At 39.0% G+C, this 22,326-nt stretch overlaps 1 protein-coding gene across 9 annotated transcripts in view; it reads left to right on the top strand.

The window, feature by feature from the left end:
• The window catches only part of TENM1 (teneurin transmembrane protein 1), a 349,493-nt gene that overhangs the window by 265,937 nt on the left and 61,230 nt on the right, over window positions 1-22,326 (top strand). For all 9 annotated transcript variants that reach the window (XM_041119091.1, XM_041119089.1, XM_041119090.1 and 6 more), the window contains 6 exons: window positions 2,032-2,151; window positions 3,929-4,190; window positions 6,757-7,024; window positions 12,509-12,652; window positions 17,330-17,579; window positions 18,486-18,506. In XM_041119091.1, coding sequence (XP_040975025.1) covers window positions 2,032-2,151; window positions 3,929-4,190; window positions 6,757-7,024; window positions 12,509-12,652; window positions 17,330-17,579; window positions 18,486-18,506 — 1,065 coding nt within the window. The remainder of the gene's footprint in view (window positions 1-2,031; window positions 2,152-3,928; window positions 4,191-6,756; window positions 7,025-12,508; window positions 12,653-17,329; window positions 17,580-18,485; window positions 18,507-22,326) is intronic.

The following is a 22,326-nucleotide window of genomic DNA, read 5'->3' as shown; positions in this document are numbered from 1 at the left end:
TGTTGAGTGAGTCTCGCGAGTCTGTTGAGACACACAAGAGCTTGATTGCCTTCAGTGGAGCAGCAGGTTTTGCCCACAAATAGGGCCGCAACCAATTCAGTTAGTGTAGAAAACGAACAGGTGGTAAATCAGAACTCTCTTTTGCATACTGGCAGTAATGCAGTGTCTCCCATTCCTCTGGGATTTATCAGCATCTTTGCTGAAAATCAGCATCTTTCTATGTCCTGGGAGCATGGAATTCATATTAGCAACTATGGTGAATGGCGTACTCGCAAAGAGGTTAATTTTTACCAGTTGCATTTTCTCAGGTCACAGTCAGACGGGTTTGATGATATCATAGTGATAAATTAGTGTCCTGTCGAGTGGCTTTGGAGAATGGGTTCTTATGAAACAAGTCAGAATTTTCAGAAATTTATGGTCTCCAATTTGTGCGTATGATTTCATTGGATCATGATCAATTAATCTCTCCAGAGATATTTTTTTAAATTCATATATAGACTCCTAAATAACCTTCATCTGAGGAGCTATTAAGTTTTTCCTTTAGGTTACATATTCACTGTGTAAAGGTAGGATGTGTCTGTTGAGGTCTACCGTGACCCTTCAAACTGAAAGAGAAACATAACGATGTCTAAATTTATGCTTATTGTTTATATTGAGTACTTAATGCCAGTTACCTTTATAAATACTCTGTTGGTCTTGACCCTAAATGTCTTAACATTATCAAAAGACTTCTACATACACAGTTCACTTAGTCACGTGAAACCACAGTTCCAGGAAAGACGTGCAATTGTATCATTAGATCCCAAGACCTGGATCCATTCAGCCAGTGGAGGTATGCTAATGTAGCTTGCCTGACGGCACGGGGAAAAATACTGAAAGGTGTTTCAGTGGAACATAGCTGTGTAAGACCTTAGAAAAATCCCACTAGGTCCTAATCTGCACCGTGACGGTATTTCACACCTTATTCTTCATCCTTGATGAGATTTGTCTCCTTTACATTTCAGTCTTCAAATATGTAAAAGGCTAAAGCTAAGAAAGAGAGAGTAATTTCTCCACCATTTTTGGGGCTAGGGTGAAAGTAATGGTCTTAAAGGACAGCAGTGGAGATTCAAATTAGACAGTAGGAAAAACTTGCCATGAGTAAAGCACTCACACAAACGCATTGGAATGGGTTACTTGGTGAGGTTATAGAGTTAGACAAGCATCTGTATGGAGTAGTGTAGGTATAGTTGATCTTACCTGAGGCAAAGGAATGGACAAGGTAAAGTCTTGTATTTCCTTTCAGCTCTCATTTTCTATGATTCCGTGATCCCGTTAGCCTCCGATTAGACCCACTTAGTATTGAGTTCACTTTTCTGTCCGTTGACTTTGATGTGTTCCGCTCTGCTGCCATATTCCAACTTCTGTACTGGAATGGGAGGATTTTTATGCTGGAAAGTGGGTGCAAGTCCAACACATCCCAGAGGGAATTTAAAAGGGCATAACATGTGATGGGGGATTGAGAAAAAGGTATGTTACGCTTGATTAGGCGCTCTCTGAATTTACCTATATGAGTTTCTGAAGTTCGGTGAAGAACCATGTGTCTCGCTGCTGCCTTATCACATTAGTTCAGCTTTTTCCTAATAGACAGCAATGCCCTATTCTTAGCAGCAGAGAATGAGGTTTCATTCTCCCCTTTCACAAATCATCACCCCCTAGAGCTGCAGCAAGCTAAATCACGCTATCAGTGAAACCTTTGCAGTGCTATTCAATGGCAGAACAAATGGTATCCTGAAATAGAGCCGGAAATGGAAATATATTCTTGATACACCAGCGATTCACTGGAGAGTCTGTGTGTCATCTTCATGAGATAATGGTTTTTCAAATCAATCTTTTGGACTTGTTTGAATTTTCATTCAAAATCAGCAGTCACAATGATAACAGAGTAGTTCTGTCTCTCTGGCACAGAAGTATAGCACAGTTTCTGAAATCGGTGCCCTTCTCGCCCTCCTGATGTGTCTAACATGTTGCCTTCTACTCTTTTTGTTACAGACGGGCATGTGTCATTCGAGGCCAGGTGGTAGCAATAGACGGAACACCTTTGGTTGGAGTGAACGTCAGTTTTCTGCACCACAATGAGTATGGATACACCATCAGTCGACAAGATGGAAGGTCAGACTTTCATGTATGGTCTTTCACTGTTTTAGATTTGTATAGTGAGGGCCATGTACCACCTTCTAGTCATGTGCAAAATTTTCATAGACATCGCTGTTCATAGTGTGGATTGAGGATGGCATCTGGCCCTCTGCTCTAGGAGCACATTTAGTTAGAGCTCTCTGTGGTAGAGGGGCCAAAGAAGAAAGAGAAGAAACCTGAACAGCAACAAGATTGCAATGACATTCAAACACCTGGAGTCAAAATGTGACAGTACTGCTGTAACAGTACCTTCCTGACAGTTGAATATTTTCACTAGTCAGATTTTCCAGAGAATTCCCTGTCTTCCCTCTTTTTTTCTGTTGTTAAGCATGAATCTTCCAAGTAGTTTATTGAGGTGTCAATGAAGTTAACTCATTTAGTTGATCACCTGAGCCACACCGGTGAAAGTGAGGACAGACTCTTTCCAGAGCCAAACTGGTTAAATTGCTGTTCCACAACCAGTCCTGACCAATCCTGGCTTCCCCCTCTTCCCCAGCCTTGTAGGGCTTAGTTCAGTTCTCAAAGAGAGGTGAAGTTCCTCTATATTCTGTATTGCACTCCAGGGTTAGCCATCCACTTGCAATAGGGTCATGATTTGCTCCTGAACTTGAATTAACCTGCTAAAGGCAGTTTAAGACTTCATCTTCCTTGGCTGTGTTGTGAATTACAAGAAATCAGAAACTATCTTCCAACAGGGAAAGAGTGTAATTTGTCACTGTTTCCACAATTTTTTTTTTTTTTTTTTTTTTGGTTTGGCTTTGTCAATTTATAAAAGTAAGGAGCATGCATATTTATTCTACCTTAGTTTATTGACTTTCAAATCGCACTACTGAAAGTTAGTAATTATCATTTCCTCTTTACGCTAGCCTGGATAAAGTTGTTGCATTAAAATATGCTACCTGTATTTCGCTGTGAATGTAATGGGTGTCATTTGGGAAATGTGATGAGATATGCATAATTAAGTCTGACTTCTTATCGCAGTTTGTTACCTTCAAAAGCCTCCATAATAAATGCATTCAATAACAGAGAGAGTGAAGTATCTATTTACATATTACCTTGTGTTGCCTGACTATGGATGTCAGAAACTCAGGAAATTGAGACTCTATATCGTGCCTTCTATGTCCCACTGTTTTGCAGCCCAGATATGCCAAAGGTTCTTCACAATAGCTCCCAGAGGATCACCTGCCTTATGTACAAGAGCTGATTCAGTTCTCAGTGCAATTAATCGGCATCTTTCCCAAAAATTTCATATCCTGCACAGAGGGGTCTCCTGTTCAGTGTACTCAACCTTTTCCTCCTGCTACTTTTAGAAAAAGGGAGAAGGACGTGTTAATAAAGAAAAGGCCTAACAAGCTTTAAGACTTCTTATTCTGCATTCTGTACCTGCACAGATTATGAGTAGCATCCTTTTTCTGCGCTAGGAATTTCTTTTCCTATAAACCAAAGTAACTGGGTCCTCACTTTTGTTACGGATGACTCATTAGCATTGATTCTAGTTGATAAGTAGGGGGGAGGTAGGCCAAGTAACAGCGAAGTACTGTACCTTGCTGTTGATGAATAAAGGGAGAAAGCACAGAGAGGTAAAGCTTCTTTGTAAGTATCAGGGTGACGGCAGGAAGGTATACTTGAATGATTTCACATAGTAAGTTAAGGGCTGTAATGAGCAACATGAAGTTTTTGTTTGTGATGCATTGGAAGTTGTGGTAATATGATGATAAAACAAAAAGAAAGCAATTTGTTTTCTCTTTTCCAGTTTTGACCTTGTGGCTGTTGGAGGCATCTCTGTCACACTAGTTTTTGACAGATCTCCTTTCCTATCTGAAAAAAGGACACTTTGGTTGCCTTGGAATAGATTTATCATCGTAGACAAAGTTGTAATGCAAAGAACAGAGTCGGACACACCGTCTTGTGACATCAGTAGTTTTATCAGCCCAAATCCAATTGTACTCCCTTCACCCTTGACAGCATTTGGAGGGTCCTGTCCCGAAAGAGGAACCATTATTCCAGAGCTACAGGTAATGAAAAGACTTTCACATTAACAATTTGTTGAGTTGCAGAACAGGTTCTAGACAATTTTAGATGATGATACCAGATAGTGAGCAACTGACTTGCAGGGATGTTATTCACTTGTCAGAATGACACCAATGCGTATCTCCTTAGTACTGTTTCACAAGATGCTTTTCTCTTTTTTTCTTTCCTTGTTTTTTGTTTATAGTTTAAGGTGCTTTATTTCTTACCTCCAAGTAGAAGAAAGTGGGGGGTCCTAACATGATTTATTATTGAAATCCTCATTTATTTATAGTGATGCACAAAACCATCCCCAGGTTACAGATAAACGATACAACTTCCCCATGCATCAATGTGAGGCATGACCCAAAATGCTTTGAAGTCTCCTAGGGATGTTTCATCCGTTCACATCTTCTAGATCTTTACAATGGCATCTCCAGCTGTATGTTAGCTTCTTGGTTTTTATTTCTTTCTTTCCAAGGTAGAGCAGTTTTAACATGATCTTTAGGATCGTTTTTGTTTAAATGTCTTTTTTCTCGATGCTCCCTTAAGTGTTTAGAAGCAATTTCTAATTAACCTTGTATTTAACTGTTCTTTTATTTGGGACTTAAAAGAGGCTGTATGAGTCGAACACCCGACAAAATACAACTACACAGGTTTAAGGTCATGTTAACCCCCAGAATTTTTAGTATGTTGTTTGAGCAGTCAGAGTTCAAGCAATAAGGCCTCTTTTGGGTTCTCGTGAAATTTCACTGGGCAAGTGTGGAAGGTATTTTGGAGGCTACCTGTAGACACGAATATTTCCAACCTTTTCTCTTTTTCTCGTAGAAGTGTTACTACTGATTAAAAGCCTTTATTCTGCATGTAAGAGACCTCTGATGGAACTCAATTATGACTAAACATCTCCATAACTATTAAAAACATTATCATGTTTCGGCCAGTTGATGGCCATAGCGTTGCTTCACAGAACGTACTAAGTGAAACTAATGAACATAAAATAAGAATAACTGGTGCACGCTAGTAAGAAAAAACCTGGGTCACGTTACTCCACATGAGGTATTCCTGGGTCTTCTTTAAACAGCGAGGTACCCAAAGATGCAGCTTACTTAGAGAGAAACTGCCCCCAGTCCTTTTTTTTGTCATTGGAGGGTCCTTAGAGTGTTAAGTTTCGTTGTACAGTACTGGGAAATGAACAAAAAGTAACCCAGAATAATAGGAGAATGAGATATATTAGCATGTATTAATGCATGAATATTTCTTCCTACTTTTCTATTAAAAAATGAGAAGAGATGTCAGATGTATGACAGAGGGGGCAGCTGGGATGTCAGCAGGAAATAAGGGGAACACTGCAAATCAGGAACAATAAAGGGAGCAGGATTTCCCTGGCAACACTACATTTCATATGTCGAAACGACGAGTGCTGGCAGGCCTCCAGCTGTACTGCAGCAATCCTATGACAGTGATACTGTTGCAATGTGTAAATAAAATTGTTTTGAAAGTGAAGTAATCTATTGTTAACAAGAAGAATTTTAAAACTGGGGAATATAAACAAAACAGTTTGTATTTTTTCCAAGCTTGAACGAATTTAGCATTGTGACAGGTTGGCTTGTTATTACGGAAATACGCTAAAATCATTAACCTTATTAAGCACAGTCTAGTTTTCAGTGGCTTTTGGGTGACTGCAGTGGCATCCTCCAAGAAGCTGCTCTCTCCTCTTGCCTGCTCTTCCTCACAGTCTGTCCCAGAAGACCTCCTTTCTCTCAGGAGATCACAAGAGCTAAATCCCTTTTTGTAGCTCCAAGGCCCACATCATTCAAAAGGTCAAGGCCAGGTTTCTTTTCTTCCTCACAAGCTCGCAGTCTTTGCAGTCCTTCTAGTTGCCGAGGGCTTAGCTTCGTTGCAGCCGGGAATTGATACTACCCACAGTGGGCATATCCAAGCCAGCTTTAATCCAAGTGATTCAGACAGCGGCGCTGACAGCAGTGCCATGGGATTTGAACTCCGTCGCACACCCTGGGGACCTACCTGTTAGCTAGCTGACTCCGACACCCAGACTGTTTCATCTTCATTGCCGTGTGTCCCCACTTAGCTTGTTAGGTTCCTTATGCTGCGCCTTCGTATGCCGTGCCCCTTCTGGCTGGAGCTTAGCCGTGCTGCAAGCACTTCTGCACTGAAGATGGTTTAGCAGGAAGGTTTGGTTATTTCTTAGCTCTCCCCAAGTTAAAGTTATTACCTCTAAAGCAGCAGAGAATCTTCAAATCATAATGTAGTATATAAACTGTGTGCATATTTAAAAAAAGTTTTCAATTGTATTCTGGTTAAGAACACTTGTTAAGTAAACCAAATAATAAAGCCAAGATAAAGCTGTAGAGCTCATGTGTATGAGTATGCCCACAGAGGTAGTATTTGCTCCTCAGTAGATACGTTGTGGTTTAACAGCAGCCGACATCAGTGTTTTAAGTGGTACTGTGTTCACATCATGATTGTGAAACGTAAAATAAGCACCCGCTGTTACTATTAAAATTTTGCATTTTTCTTGGCTATAGATATAATGATGGTTTTTTTTTTCCCAAGGTGGTCCAGGAGGAAATCCCAATTCCTTCAAGTTTTGTGAAGCTGAGTTATCTCAGCAGTCGAACACCGGGTTATAAAACTTTGCTGCGCATTATTTTGACACACACAACCATCCCTTCTGGAATGACGAAAGTCCATCTGATAGTTGCTGTTGAAGGACGTTTGCTTCAGAAATGGTTTCCTGCTGCAGCCAATTTGGTATACACATTTGCCTGGAATAAGACAGATATATATGGACAGAAGGTTTCTGGTCTGGCCGAGGCGATGGGTATGTACAATCACCTTGATGTAAGCAGAAGCGCTCACACACATCAAGCCAGGAAAATGAGGCTTATAAATTTTGTTGCTGCACTTACTTACATTCTTTTAAATCAACTGCCTCTTTAGCTAAAGTGACTTGTATGATTTCCTAAGAACATTTATTTTCTTGTTCTTCCAATGTCATCTTTCTAATTTAATCAATTTGAAAATCCCCTTTTCCCTCGGAGAATGGTTATGTACTAACGGCATTATATTCAGCTGTCTTTGTTTTTGAATGTTACTTTGACTATGACCTTTGGTGTGTCATTGTTTCTGTCATTTTTTGGCTGTGACATTTAAAATGTCATTTCCACTTAGGGTTTACAAAATTCTAACTCTTAGGCATCCTTTCTTACTACATTTCACATCTCCAACAGTTAAAACTTCTTGATTTGTTGTTTAAAGAAAGATGTTTATACGAAAATCATCATGTTTCATAGGCTCGCTTTATCAAGCAGCGCGAGCAGCTATTCTGAGAATTGCTACGGAAGTGCTGTCTGTGCAAATACACGTTATTTAGCTGGCATTTTTTTCATTAATTTCATGATTTGGTTTTTAAATGGCTTCCTATTTTTTTAATTGAATTTGGGGTTATGTTGCTTAATGGACTAATCTTATAGATACTTTCCATCAAGATTATTTACCTTACCGGCAAAGCTTAATATTGTGAATAAGCCCTTTTCACTTCCGTGGCAGTTTCGTTTTGCTTTTTAAGTCAGGGGAATTACAGCAAGCAGCATTGGCAGGATGAGGCTGTAAAACAAGAATAGCAAGGGCTACTTGGAGCCATCTACCCTCACGAGGAATATGCCTCGTTCCGTATATGAAACTGCTGTTCTGAGGGGCAGCCAGAAGCTCTCTTCAGGATCTGCTGTGTTGGCCATACATGCAGCGTGCCTGCAAATCGGCCCGTGCGAAGGCAAAAGGAGCCATCCGGGCTACGCAAGCCCTGAACTCCCAGAGCATCTAGTGCGTGACTGCGTTAGCATGTCCTCCCAGCCGGGTAGTCTGTGAGGCAGCTGCATGGAGAGGTGATGGAAGAAAGGAGGATTATAACGTTTTCCTAGTCATTTCTACTTAGAGAATGATGCAAACATAGCCACCGGTGTCCACAAGGGGTTATGAGTATGGAGTAAGATTTCCATCACTCGATGCACATAGGAATGTATAAGAAAACAAGGAGCTTGTTCTAGGGCTGCGGTCCCTCAGTCTGCTTCAACAGATACAGCTGCAGGCTGCTGCCAGAAGGGACATTCCCATGTTCTTCTCTCCTTACCCCTGAGCCACCACTGACATTCATTTGATCATGAAATGAGCCAGATCAGGAACAAATTCAGCTGAAAACTGAAGCAACCAGAAAATAAATGATAAATTTTCAGCTTCATTAGTTTCCTGATCTGCTATGAATGCTAGTGCAGAAGCGCAGGTCTTCTCATTCCAGCCGTAGCCCATACATTACATCGGCCCAAAGTGATCAAAACTCCACCCTTAGTGCAAGGTCTCCTAAATTGCCGCATCGTCTAGCACATCTGCATCTCATCTACCACATCTGCGGAATGGTGGACAACTTTTCGAAGGAGGGCTCTGAACCTGCCGGATAGCAGGAGTGCCCCTTGTCAGCCCGTCTGTCTCACAAAACCTCGTTAGGGGGCAAATCTAGCCTTAGCCCATCACAGACGTAGAGTCCTTCTAGCATTTTGCAGTGAGGGAAGGTATTAAATGGGTCGTTGGCTTCACTTATGCATATTTGTGCAAATCCAGAAGTGGGGAAAAAAATTCCAGTGTGCCCTTTGGCATTCCCATGGGTGATCGGGCAGGACCAGATGGGTCACGGGTGCCACCTGGGGCTTTCCTCGGCACAGCTCCACGTGCCCCGCGTTCAGTCACTGCACGTTATCACTAACACACACATTTGAGAGGGAACAGTCGAGTATGCCTGCTTCCTCCACGTCATTTAAGAGTGAGTCTTCTGGTGATCATGAAGTCCATTACATATCTGGACTTTAAAACACTTTAAATCAAATACATAACATCTTATGAAATGATACTGTAGTTACAGATTCCCAGATTAGAAGTAGATGAGCGTAACGTGTTTAAATATGAATAAAGCTTATGCAATAGTGCTGGATAACAACTTTTAAATTATTTAATTGGTGGTTAATTTTTTTCTTTTCCTTAAAGTTTAGGTTAATTATGCTTCTTTCAAAATAGAAGCAAAAATCTTTATATTTTAAGTGCATTGTTAGCATGCTTTGTTAGATTCCAATAAAGCTTTATTTAATTTGACACACTGTAGTACTCAGGGACCTTTATCTGCATCCATTATATGAATTTTTGTCAAAATAATTTCCTCTGCCAGTATATTACCAATATTTAATAATGCATTCTGTTCGGTTTTCATTTTAATTAAATTAAATTGCAGCAGGTTGAAGTCCTGGAACTCAGGAATATAACCATCTGCTTTTGGTTTTATAAATACTGTAACCATCTTTATTTTTCTTCAGGTTTATTGACAGCAACGATCACATAACCAGTTACAGAAAAGACAACTTTCTGAGCATATTTCCACACACAAGTGGTTCTGTTTCAATTTGTTTGCTGGTGTTTGTCTAGTCCCCAAGTCCCTAACAAGAGGCCATCTTCTCAGAGCAGCAACTGAGATGATAAACTAACATTTTTTTGTTCTGAATAAAAAACATCATGTGAATGTTGACACACAAAACCTTGGTGGTAAAATCTATGTCCCCTTGTAATTTAACATAGGAAAGGGAAGGATTTCAGTAGAAATCTCAATAAATGCTCCCGTATGACTCCGCGCATGCTCAATCTTACTCCTGCAAGCCCTTGCATCCCACACAGCAGCATGAAGTGGTGAGCAAGGACTAACCCTTCTGGGTGTAAAAATAAACCAGCTCTCAAGCAGTCTTAGGTCTTCTCGGTTTATTACTCATCACTTCGGTTGAGTTCATGATGTTCATTGTTTGAAGAAGTAGGTTGCTGATAAGTACAAATATTTGAGGAGAGCCTGAAGATAGAGGTTACTGTCCTGCTTAATCGTGTCTTTTATTTCTTACCTGTATTTTGGCAACAGCCCTCAAACTGTGTTATGCTGACACTACTGACAAATTATTGTTCAGTCTTCTAAATAGTTGTATAAAAAGAAGAGATTTTTGGTACAGATTATTTCAGTAAATCACTTGAAATCCTTTTTGAGATTGTAAAGAGCTGTACTTGCTGGCTGTTAGTGTCCAAAAACATAGTCACTACAGTTCTCCTTCATGCAGTGAAATCTCAGTCACTGCAAAAAATGGCTGTAAATTAATTAGTTTGACCAGAAAGTAAACACCCCACAATGAGGGTAAGCTGACTGAGATTGTCATTTCATTTACAAAATTACAATGTTTCACAAAACCTGCCAGTAACAAAATACTTGTTTTTCAAGTGGCACTGCAGTCGCTTGGTTGACTTTACAATTGTTACGCCTTGCCTTGACTACTTTGCATGCAAAAAGATTGATAGGAAATTTTCATGGCTTGTACATCAGTACCTCCAAGTAGATGGTTCAGGAGACCCTGCTTTAAGATCACAGAGATAATCCTTTTTAGAGCACAGACTTCTTTCATAAATATGTTTAAGTATACACAGAAACATGGTTGTAGACACAGCCAAAGTGAGTGTATGTCCACGTGTCTCTTCACTGATGAGAAGGGGCAAAAAGGCAGCTACGCACAATAACTATGAGAGCAAGGAACTTCTAAGAAAGGGGATGATAACCTCTAGAAGGTATTTGGCAGCTCAGAAACATCAGCTATAGGCAGGGAATAACAGATGCTTTAAAGTGTAGCTACAGTTCTAGTAAACGTGCCACTGTGGATCCATTGGCACAGGTTCTCAGATGGTGTAAATTGTTATACCTCCCTTGACCCAGATACCAGCATGCTGCCTTACAGCAGCTGGTGAGGTGTCCTGTGGGTCTGTAACGGTGTGTGGAGCAGGGCTGAGGGACTGACTGACTTGGTATTATAGGTCTTCCCTCTTTTCAAGTATGCACATCTGACCCAGGATTGAACGTGTTAAGTGGATGAATGGAGTAAAGATGCGAACATGTAGGTGGCAAGCGTGAGGTTGCTTCATAGGAAAAATCTGCCCTTTATCTTCTCTCTGCATTAGCACCTGGAAAATAGCATGTTTGATTACTGAACCTCGATAGCTCCTCCCAGCACAAGATGTGGCTGTTCTGGAAGAAGTTCCATGCCCAGAGTTGGGCACTCAGCCCAAGGAGTTACCCAGAAACATGGGTGATGTTAGTCATAAGAGCTCCTGTAACAGAAAAATTGGACAGAGTGGCTGCTGGACCCTCAGACTGAAAACCTATCATGTTTGAAACATACAATATTTACAGTACTTAAGGAGATGTGATTTTCACAAGTCAGTTTGCCATAAAACATTTATCTTACAAACACAAATGCTCCCTGCTATAGCTGGACACAATATTTCAATTGCATCCAGTAATGGAATTTAGATGGTATTAAAACTATTTACGGTTCAAGTAAAGTGTACCTAAAGCTGCTACACAGAAAAAGTGAGAAGAAAATATTGAAAATGTCAGAAAACTGTGTTTTTTAAAATATTTTATCTTGGTATCTTAAAATATTTTTAAAGAAATTTTTAATTTTGGAAAGGCCAAACTATCTCAATATTTCCTAGATCAAATTTGGGGATTTGGTGCCAAAGTAACAAACATTCTTCCTTTATGAATGAGTTGCACTGAAATCTAAAAAGGTTAACTAGAGGAGATAAATAACTTAAAAAAAAAAAAAGTTGGTATATTAGAGATACCAAAATTAAATTTTGAAGAGGTTGGGTTTTTTTTTTTACTGAATTACTAAAGGGAAGGAGTTTTGGTTAGTTTGAGCACCCCCAAAAACCACCATCCTTAGGGAAATTCAAGATTTTCAGCAGATATTTTGGCCAGCTGTAGAGGGGAGCCATGTGATGTGCAAGCCTGTTAAGATAAATGTTTAGTTCTAGAAATTTTCAGCTTGGCAAACCATTTCTGCCTAGCTACAGTTTTTACAGGTAGCAAACAAATTAAAACCAGTTTGTTTTAACGTGGATTTTTTTTCTATTTAAGCTATTATTCAGGTAATTAGCAGAAATGCAATAAACGATCACATCAGGAGTCACTGGAGGAGATTTGTACTCCTAAGAAATCCATAACTGATACAACAGAAAATTTTCTGCTTTGAAACAGTAGTAACTATAGCTGTAATAACATACTAATCTCTTAAAACCCTTTTTAAAAAAATACCACTCAACAATAGCAATCAGGCACAGGAAAATTAGTGGCATCATTACTTGACAAATGAATATCAAAACCTGGAATGAAAAATTACCTGGTAGTTCACAGAGGAAGAGGTAGACTGATAGATCTTTAATTATTTGTTTGCAGTGTCAGTGGGATATGAATATGAAACATGTCCTGATTTCATTCTGTGGGAGAAGAGAACAGTAATCCTTCAAGGCTTTGAAATGGATGCTTCAAATCTGGGAGGCTGGTCTATAAACAAACACCATGTATTAAATCCACAAAGTGGTAAGTCCTTCCTTTATTAACTGGCCATGCAGAAGAAGAATACAAATTTTAAAGGAATTAATTGTTCAGATTTTAAGCATTACACTTCCTAATGTGTAATCCTCTTTAAATGTGCACCCTCATTTATTGGGAACTGAACTGCAAATGCCACCTGAAAGGATATTTTTAATGTTCTGGCTCCCAGGTATTAAACATTAATATCACTAACTCTCGCGATCGCTAGCACATTGCAGTCATTTGGATGGGAAAAGGGCATACTAATTTAGGTTTGTTCTCACACTGTTGGTATAGAAGTACCATGTTTCAGGTCAGTTTATAGTGTGTTATATTCTCAGTGAAATGTCTATACCCCTAATTCGTCCTATGACTAACGGTGGTTAGTAGCATCACAGCACCAGGGAGACAAACCGTGCATGAAAACAGGCCGGCTGAGTGAGAGGTAGCACTTCTGAAACCACCCTGCCCGTCCGCTATGCCGAAGCTTTTGTGGCTGCCCACTCTGTGGAGAAGCACAGTAAGTCACTCTTCAGGACAAGCAGTCCAGCACCTTTCAAGGCATTAGAAAAAAAACTGCAAATGCTTTGGGTGTCATAACATTAACCCTGCGTAGAGATTCTTCAAGCACGGAGACTTGAATCTGTTTTCTCAGTGCTTTTATTTTATTCCTGGGGTTTTTTCTTTTCCTCCCTTAACATCTATAATCAGGAACTAGGGGGATTAAATTATTAAAACAATACTTGTAGTTAAATTATGGTAACTAGAAGAATATGATGTTGCCAATGAACAGATTTCACTGTCCAGGGTAAGAGAAACTTGGGGTCAGATTTCAGCCCTTATAAATCAGCAGAGTATTGGATTCAGTAAAGTTCTCTCAATTTGCTCCAGCTGAGAGTCAGTCCACTAAAATCTATTTTCATCTGCAGACTTCTGTTAATGAAGATTCATGCACAGATGTATGGCTGTCAGGTTTTTACAAGTTCTGTTGTTGAATGTGCAGCTACAGTATAAATATTCCAAATACAAAAGGTCAAATTTAGTTTGTAAATTATCTGGATTTCTGTTTTGATTTAAAATAGTTTGACATTTTAAACAGCAGTTCTTTCATACCCTGTCTTATTGGTTTGTATAGATTGTCTCTTTTAAATGCCAGCTATTGACATTTAACACAAAGAGAAATCTGACCTCAGTCAGCTCAGCCCCCAACTGTGAGCCCCATAGTCTACTCCTTAGTGCCAATTTACCACTTGCATAGTTTAATTTCAAGACTAAATTGCTGGCAGTAACTCCAATTTATATGACTGTCCGCTAACTGCGGTGGCTACTACTATAATTCACCTCATAGGCACTAACATGTTCTGAGATTTTGTAAAGTATACAATTATAATCTGAGCAGGGCTAAATCATCGCTTTCCTGAGCACAGGGTATATGGTGACAAATTGCTTCCTGGCCCCGTCTCAGCTGTGTGGCTGAGAACACCAGCGAGCACTGACCTGGCAGCCACACACCACCTCCTCTGAACCATCCAGGCTGTGCCCACCGCCCCAGCCCCATATCAAGGATGGGGAACATGCAGCTCCTTATACCTGCTCCTCTTCCTCGCGTGTTCCCGCTGTGCTGGGCACGATCAAGGCTGAAGTCGGGGGGAAGCTGCTAAACATCCTCACCCATTACTTACAGAGACACAGGCTGGGGAAGGGAGGGCATAAGCACATCTGGCTTGAAATCAGTGGGTCTCTTCTGTTTACAGTTTGCGTGTGAGAGCATCTCTGGTGAGGATGACAAAGCCCAGCCAGAGCTCAGAGATGTCTCAGATGTTCCTCATGATTATAATAGGATTTGAGCGTGCACACCTGGCTTGTATAGAGAAGCTAGAAAAGCAGTTAGGAGCAGAAAAACAATGACTATACCATAGCTAGTGCACACCTAACAGAGCAGCCTGTAGGCTCGTATTAAAGCAGCAAAACCAAATAATGAACTGTGTTAACCAAAAGGATAAAAATAACAAGCGTGCTTCTGGTCTTATCTAGAAACTAGTGAACTGCTCTTCCATTTCAGATATATAAAATGTACTTTAAATAAGGACGAGAATATGATTCAAACTTAGAATTAAACATTTCAGACTTATCTCCATGCCACCGTGAGTGAAATGAAAAGCATGAGTAGCCTTCTCAAGTATGAATATATTGAGATTTTTCACTTTTAATTAGAACTTCCCCTCTGTATGTATGAAGAGCTGCTCTTTTTGGAAGCATGAAACTTGCATCTGTTTTTGAAATACTGTCACTGGATTAACTACAGAAATAGTATTGGAATATAACAGAAATGTCTTTCTAAAAATTCTCTATTGCAAATTACAGTTTTGTTTTCAAACTAAAACTGGAGCTTATAGCTAACTTCAGCCACTAAACTTTGTCTTCCAGCAGGTCTGTTGCTGCGCACAATGTTCCTTCTCAGAAACAGGGTGGATACGCTTATCTCCCTCCCCATAAAGGCTATTCATTTTAGAGATGTTACAAAATAAACTAAGTACAACAGAATAGTTGTGAAAATAAATAGATGCAATTTTACAGAATTGCACTTCATAGCATAGTCTAAGCTGTGGAGGTACAAGTACTAACATGCAGAAACCATAGCAAGTAAAAACTGTGTTCTATTGCCAGATCTAAGTATCTTTAGAAAAAGAAAGAAAAAAAAAAAAAAAAAAAAGATGTCCGATTACAGCAGCATAGATGTGAAATAACATATATTGTTCCAATGTGGCTGTCACTGGAAACTCAAGCTTTTTAAATATATATGGTTTTGCATCTGACCGTTAGGTTAACAAAGGATCCTGTTCTCAGCTGTACTAAACTGTTCTTTTCCCACTTTTTTTTTCCCTTCAAGTTTAGAGGTTTGATCACTTCTAATTCATGACATGAAGAGAGTTTAATGTTTTCTAACACAAAGGTTTTGGTCAGTTTGGAAGATCTTCAGAGCCTTTCTCATAATCAAGAAGAGAACACATACCATAAATACTAGTTCCTGTGTAGAGTCCTTTTAAAGACACATATATCTCTTGAATACAAATGAATGTGCTATTAACTGATTTTTCAGAGTATTCTTTGAATTAGATTTTTCTTCTGATGGGCAAGTGTATTGATTCTATTTTTATCTGGGGGAAGGAGTAGTAATTTTACAGAGACTTTATGCTTTAAGGTAATTTTAGCCTCAGTACAACACAGCACTGACTAAAATTAAAGCAGGAGCTCGAAAGCCTGAAATTAAGTGCATGCTTACATTTATTGACAGCAAAACATATTCTCCAGAGCCCTAATTATTTACTAGCATATTTGTATAAGGCAGTTGAAAGATTACCTTTACATTGTTAATTTCAGACAAAGGGCAGCATCTTCATTTAGTAGTATTTTCGTCCGGTGCATAAGGGAGGATATTGCCATTAATTTTACTGACATATTTCCAAGATGCTTTTTTTAAGCCAATGTTCAAACAAATGTATGTATTCTGTCCTCTGTTGTTCAGAAATAAATTTGTAAAAAAATAATTCCCTTCAAAATAACTATGGCAACACTCAATTTCCAAGGCAAATTTTAGCTTCAGACTTACCCGAAAGCCACAAAAAAAATAGTTTAACAAAAATTGGAAGAGACAGTAGATAAATACATTTGCCGTACTTTGGGAAAACTCAGATGTGTCTCAACATGTACTTCCTGCAGTATCTAGAATTTTCCCAGTCTGAGAGTCCTCCAGAAAGTAAATTCCCTTGTGTTTATTCCTTTAATCATGCCACTTCTCTAATGAAGTACTGGGCTTTCCAAGGGAAAGGATTTTGGGCTGTGGTCTAAAAGAATACCTATCTTCTATTCAGAAATAGCCAAAATGTTACAATAACATGTCATTTTAAAGGTACTTAACTATATTACCACATTGTTATTTAAAATAAACACTACAGCTATCAGCTTGAGAAAAATACATCTTTGTACTGATTCTGGTATCACCAGCCTAGTAATTGGGAAGACTTTCAACAATGTATGCTGCAGAGCAGTGCTAAAATACTGACCCACAGGAAAGTTGTTTTAAACTTTATGGCAGAACTTAATATATTCTTGCTGGTAAGACATTCTCTTGTGCCTCAGAATTACTCCTTGACTCTTAACTTGGCCTTGCTGCACTTGGCACCATTTTTATATACCATGAAGGACTTGTCTTTAAATTTGAATATTGATTTTGCACTGCCACTCAGTGCTCTTTTGTGAAAAATGCATAGTAGTCCTGCTATTAATCTCCTTTAATTAAATATTCAAACTGCCTAAGAAATTCCTCTGCTACCTAATAAAAATTTATGAATAAAATGAATATTAAAGTAGTAATCCCCAAGAAATCAGATAGCGCTGCAATTAACAGTCAATTTGTTAGAGCATTAACCAACCATGAGTTCTCCTCATGATGTTGGCTTTTAAAATAGCCACTAACCACTAATCGACAAAATGGTGATGGTGAAGCTTGGGACTGAACAAAATTGGAAGGGATTAGCGGAACCTGGTGACAGTCTTTAAAAGATCCAATGTTTGTTGCTGTTTTGGTAACCTGGTTTTCTAGAGGATTGCATAATCTAAAACAGCAGAATAGTTTAAATGCTATACGTTTGCTTTTTTTATCTCTGTTTTCTCCCCCCTCAGGAATTGTACACAAAGGCAATGGTGAAAACATGTTCATTTCCCAGCAGCCACCAGTCATCTCAACTGTGATGGGCAACGGACACCAGAGGAGTGTCTCTTGCTCCAACTGCAACGGTCTTGCGCTCAACAGCAAACTCTTTGCCCCGGTTGCTCTTGCTTCTGGGCCTGATGGGAGTGTGTATATTGGTGACTTCAATTTTGTCAGACGGATCTTTCCCTCTGGAAACTCAATTGGCATATTAGAATTAAGGTAAAAAAAAAAATTAGCTTTCTCGGACTAGTGTTCATTAGCCTGGCTGTGATATGCCTATGAAAATTACGGTGAGCCTTTTTTCCCTTGGGACTTAAAAAAGCAGCCACATTTAGTTGCCTTGTGAGCATATGTCTCATCAACTGTCAAACTCGTCAGAAAACTTACTTTAAAGTCTCCAGTTAAAAAGGGCATCTTAAGTGGTCTTTAGAACAGGTTTTGCGTAATGAATTTCTACAAAGCACAGGATTAATAGAGCTAATTTTTCTTCCTGCAAGATTTTTCATACATTTTCTCAAGAAGTTAAAGTATTCCATGAAGCGTATTTTTGAAGAAAACCCCATAATTCAATAGCAAATATGCAGAGTATCATGTCAAGTCACAGCATTGTGGCTGAAGATAGACTAACCACGTTTAGAATTAATACAGTGGAATTGCTCCTGGTCTGTAACAGAGGATGTGCCTGAGTTTAAGCAGACAAGAGCAAACCCAGCATTGCAGTCTGACCTGTCGCAGGCTGGGCCTGTGCCACTGTTAACGACTCCCCTGTAATTATGACTCCAGCTTCCCCTTCCCTTTCAGGCCCAGAGGGGAAGGCAGGAAAGATTTTGGACAGTGCTACACTAGATTTCTCTTTCTTAACACCCATGAATCTCCCACTAGCTAACATTGCTGGTGATGATGTGTGCTGATTGTTCAGAATTAACTTGGCAATTTTCAGGCAGTGGAAAGGAAGCAGTTTGAGAGAAAGAAATAATACTGAGTAACAGGATAAACAATGTTTTGTTATTGGGATACAGCTCTGTGAACAGTCAGGCAAAGAATACAGTTTTGTTGAGGACTAACATTTCTTGTCTTTTTCTTTTTTTTTTTTTTTTTTAAACCTGAACTGATCTATCTTGCTAGGAATAGAGACACGAGACACAGGTAAGTAAAACACAGTAACAGTAATATGTGAACCATGTTCAAGGAAAGTCTTACAAAAGTCCTTTTAGAAGTCTGGATATAGAGAAACACTCTGAATTTAATAAATACAAATGTTAATCAAATTCACTTTTGTTTAGAGTAAAGTAGGTTTGATTTGTTCCCTTTGAAGGAATGAAGTCTCCCTCTAAAAATCAGTTTGCTGATCACAAGCAGAGATGGAGAGGTTTAAACCCAAAAGCTGGGAATGCATTTCATAGCTGTCATATTCATTCCACATGGTGTTTGAATGATCATAGATATAGCCAGCCAAGGATACTAGAGTTTTAGCAACAAAAAAATAATAAGAAAGGCTTTGGAGTCACACAAGAGGACTGCACTTTAGCAGCTCTAGGATACTAGGAACTTTAAAATCTGCCACAGTTACTACAGAGGGTGCACAGCAGACCCCAGAACTGAGGATGCCGTGTCACAGCTCAGTCCTTGCTTCTCTAGCTAAAGCAAAAGCAAGTGTCTTCCCCCCTTTCCAGGTAGCATTTTGGCATTGCAATGTAGGGATTTCTTTAAAAGAATGAACGTTGCTCATTAGGCCTCTGTGACAGACAGTGTGGGGATTGGTTATAACAGTCCAGCTGCAGAAATGCTGTTGCATGCTAGAAAGAGATAGCAAGGCACTCTGTATCCTTAGAAACAAACTTCTTAGCATTTGAGTACTTAAATGAGATAAATAAACCAGCACTAGTACAACCTAAGCTGATAACTTCATGGCGTAGTAGGAAGCGGAGTGTGGACTGAACGTGTGTTTGCAGGATGAGAGTACTGGTTGGAATTACTTGCTTTATTTTTTTGAATACTGTAGATTATTTGCCAGCCTACTTACAGATGATGTCACATCTCATATATTTTACAATGAAAACTTAAAAAGAGTAATTCCTAGTTGGTAAGTGCAAGGTTCTGTTTTTTTAGCTGAAAGATTGTTTCCATTTGCTTTAAACTGACCAGTATCCTTGCAAACTAAAGCAGCAAATTGAATTACTTACTCTGTAACGCATTCAGAACATGAATCAGGTTTAAAATTCAGGGGTTTCTTTTGTAAAGTAGAATTCTTTTAATACTTGCTCACTAGTACTAGTTTCTTGAGATGAACTTAAACCTTAATGAAATCAAGTTATGACAATACTCAAGTACCCCAGCCCTATTAATTACAACAGTAATTGCCTCTGTCAGTATTCTGTCCAAGTGAAATCTGTGGAAAATTGGAGGAAATCACGTGAAGTTAATGTAGTCTTTGAAGTTACAGGGGAGTACTCAGCAGTCCCACTGTATGCCATTCTCTTGAGGCTGTAAAGGCCATAGTCATGGTGGAAATTTCTAGGATGCTCAGAGAAACACATGGAAGCAACAACTAAAAGATGTCAGAGGCTCATGACAGTCCAAGCAGGAAAAGGCTTCAAAATCCAGTTCCTCAACATAAATTTTAATCTCCAAAAGAGCAGGGGGAAAGGGTTCTTTTTACCAGGACAAGGAAAACACTGTGTAAAAATGGATAGAGTTTGGACACCAGTAAACAGAGAAGGCCACTGATCTTATTTTTGACTATTTAAAAACAACTTATCCCATTTTTCTTGTCATCAAGATTTTAATAAGAAATAACAAAGCTGTTTAAGAACTGGTAAAAATGGAAACTAGGCTTTGAGGTTACAGTGAAAAATTTTACTACAGGATAGTAATAACCTGTTCTGGAATGATTCATTGTAAATCCTAGTCTACTTGATATAGTTTTTAATAGGCTAATTTAAATAGATTTAGATTTGATTGCAAACTTCTGCAAAGATAGCAAGTATTTTATTTTGTTCTATTTTTTACTAATACTCTTTAAACATTTTAGTATGCAAGGCTTTAAGCATAAACATCAAGAAATTTCTAACAGCAGGTCTATTAAATGTAATGACAAGGATGACAGCAAGTGTGTTTACAAGGAGAGTATATAATGACCCCTGGTTCTGTGCGGTTTCTGCATGATGAACAATATGTTTATTCAACATGTAGAATTCTCCTTGCAACTTTTTCCACAGAGATATTTTATTAAAAAGTCATCTTTTGGCTGGCCAGTATCTTCTGAGCTCACTCCAGAGAACACAAATGATTCTTAATGTTTTCAACAAACAAAATTTTATAATGCTCATGATACATTATTTGGCATTAATTGCTTTTTAGCTCATCCTCTTACTCATGTTTCATCCTACCACTATCCTCTCATTCCCTATGTTTCCTCAGACTGGGCTTCACATCTGTTCCCCAACTGTGGGAATATCTTTCCTTATATTTCCCCCTTCTGTCTTTTATAAACATTTGTGACCAAGGTCAGCTTTAAGCTAGTCCAGCTTGTAGCCCAATCCTCAGAGATGCTGAGTAGTTTCTGTCCCCTTTTGGATGGAGAATGAGAACCAAGAGAAATGGGCCCAAGCTCTATCGTATTTACTGTGGTACAGCATTAGCTTTATCACTTATAAATGGAAGTAAGATTTCAGCTGATCATCTGTTAGAAGTTTATTAGCAATATATAGAGTACTCAGTGGATTCCTAAAATAAAAGATATTAGCAAGTAATTTTTACATTGTTTTGCAACATTGCTCAGTAAGGTAGAACTGTGTAATAGATGACTAATAAAGCTTAATATCTGCCTCAGCCAAGCAAAAACATCATGTTTAAAGAGGCTCCATCAACCTGAAATCAAGTCAGTAGATTAAGTCAGTATTACCTCAGACATTACATGTCTGTCCTGGAGCCTCTGCCAGTTCTTCAGTTCTATTTTATTCTAGATTCTTCCTTTCCTGGTTTGTTGTGGCACAAAAACCGAGCCCTGCAGAAGGACCTGTACGCCGAGCGTTGTCAAACCCACCACAAACAGAACTGACAAAGCTGAGAGGACTAACTCATTTCCTAACTTTGTTGCAGCAGTCTTAAGTGTTAGTCAATTGTACCAATGTAGTAAAATGTCTCTAACAAAAAAAAAAAAAAAATAATTTGACCATCTTTTTAATCTGCGGAGCAAATAGGGAAGTCCCATATAGAGTTACAGGGGATGTGGGCAGGTCAGTGTCTAGCATAGTCGCCTGTCAGAAACCTCATCCTCCCACCAGAGAAACACGGCAGTGATAAAACCACTGTCTGAGCACCTAACACTCTGCCAGGCATTGGCCACCCCTCTGCCTGTGCCTATCTCCCACCATTTCAGTAATCAACTGTGTGATTTAAAGGATCTACACTTACCTGGATTTTTATTTTATTTTATAATCAGGGCTACGTAGCAGTCTCACCAGGCTCAGGACACCAGCTTGGTTTGCCACGTGCTTAGACAATTTCCTCAAACTGGAAATTAACTTTGCATTGAAAAAGAAACAAAAAGTCTTACTGGTTAATAAGATGCAGCCCAGTTCTCTGATTAGAATTTATGATCCTCACCATTTAATTAACATATGTAAATATTTTTTTTAAATAACATTTTATAATCTCAATAAGGCACTTCAGTGCATGAATTATGGTGCATTAATTCATGCCTAGTTGCACTGACACTACTTGGCCTTCTGCCGTGCTCCTGACAATACAGTCGGCATGAATTAAGGCACCATATTTCACACCTTCCTATTTCCTAAGGTTTAGAAACAGATAAAAATAACCAAGAGTGGGTATTTGTGCCCATATAGAACAGTCTGTGATTCACTTTGCTGCAACTCATAGATTTGTTTTCAGTGCCAAGAGTACTAGAACTTATCAGGTATAGAAAAATGACCTTGCTTTTGATAGTAATAATTATAACTAA

This window comes from Aquila chrysaetos, chromosome 21 (assembly GCF_900496995.4).
Source record: "Aquila chrysaetos chrysaetos chromosome 21, bAquChr1.4, whole genome shotgun sequence".
NCBI lineage: Eukaryota > Metazoa > Chordata > Aves > Accipitriformes > Accipitridae > Aquila > Aquila chrysaetos.
This window is presented reverse-complemented; position numbering and strand designations above follow the sequence as displayed.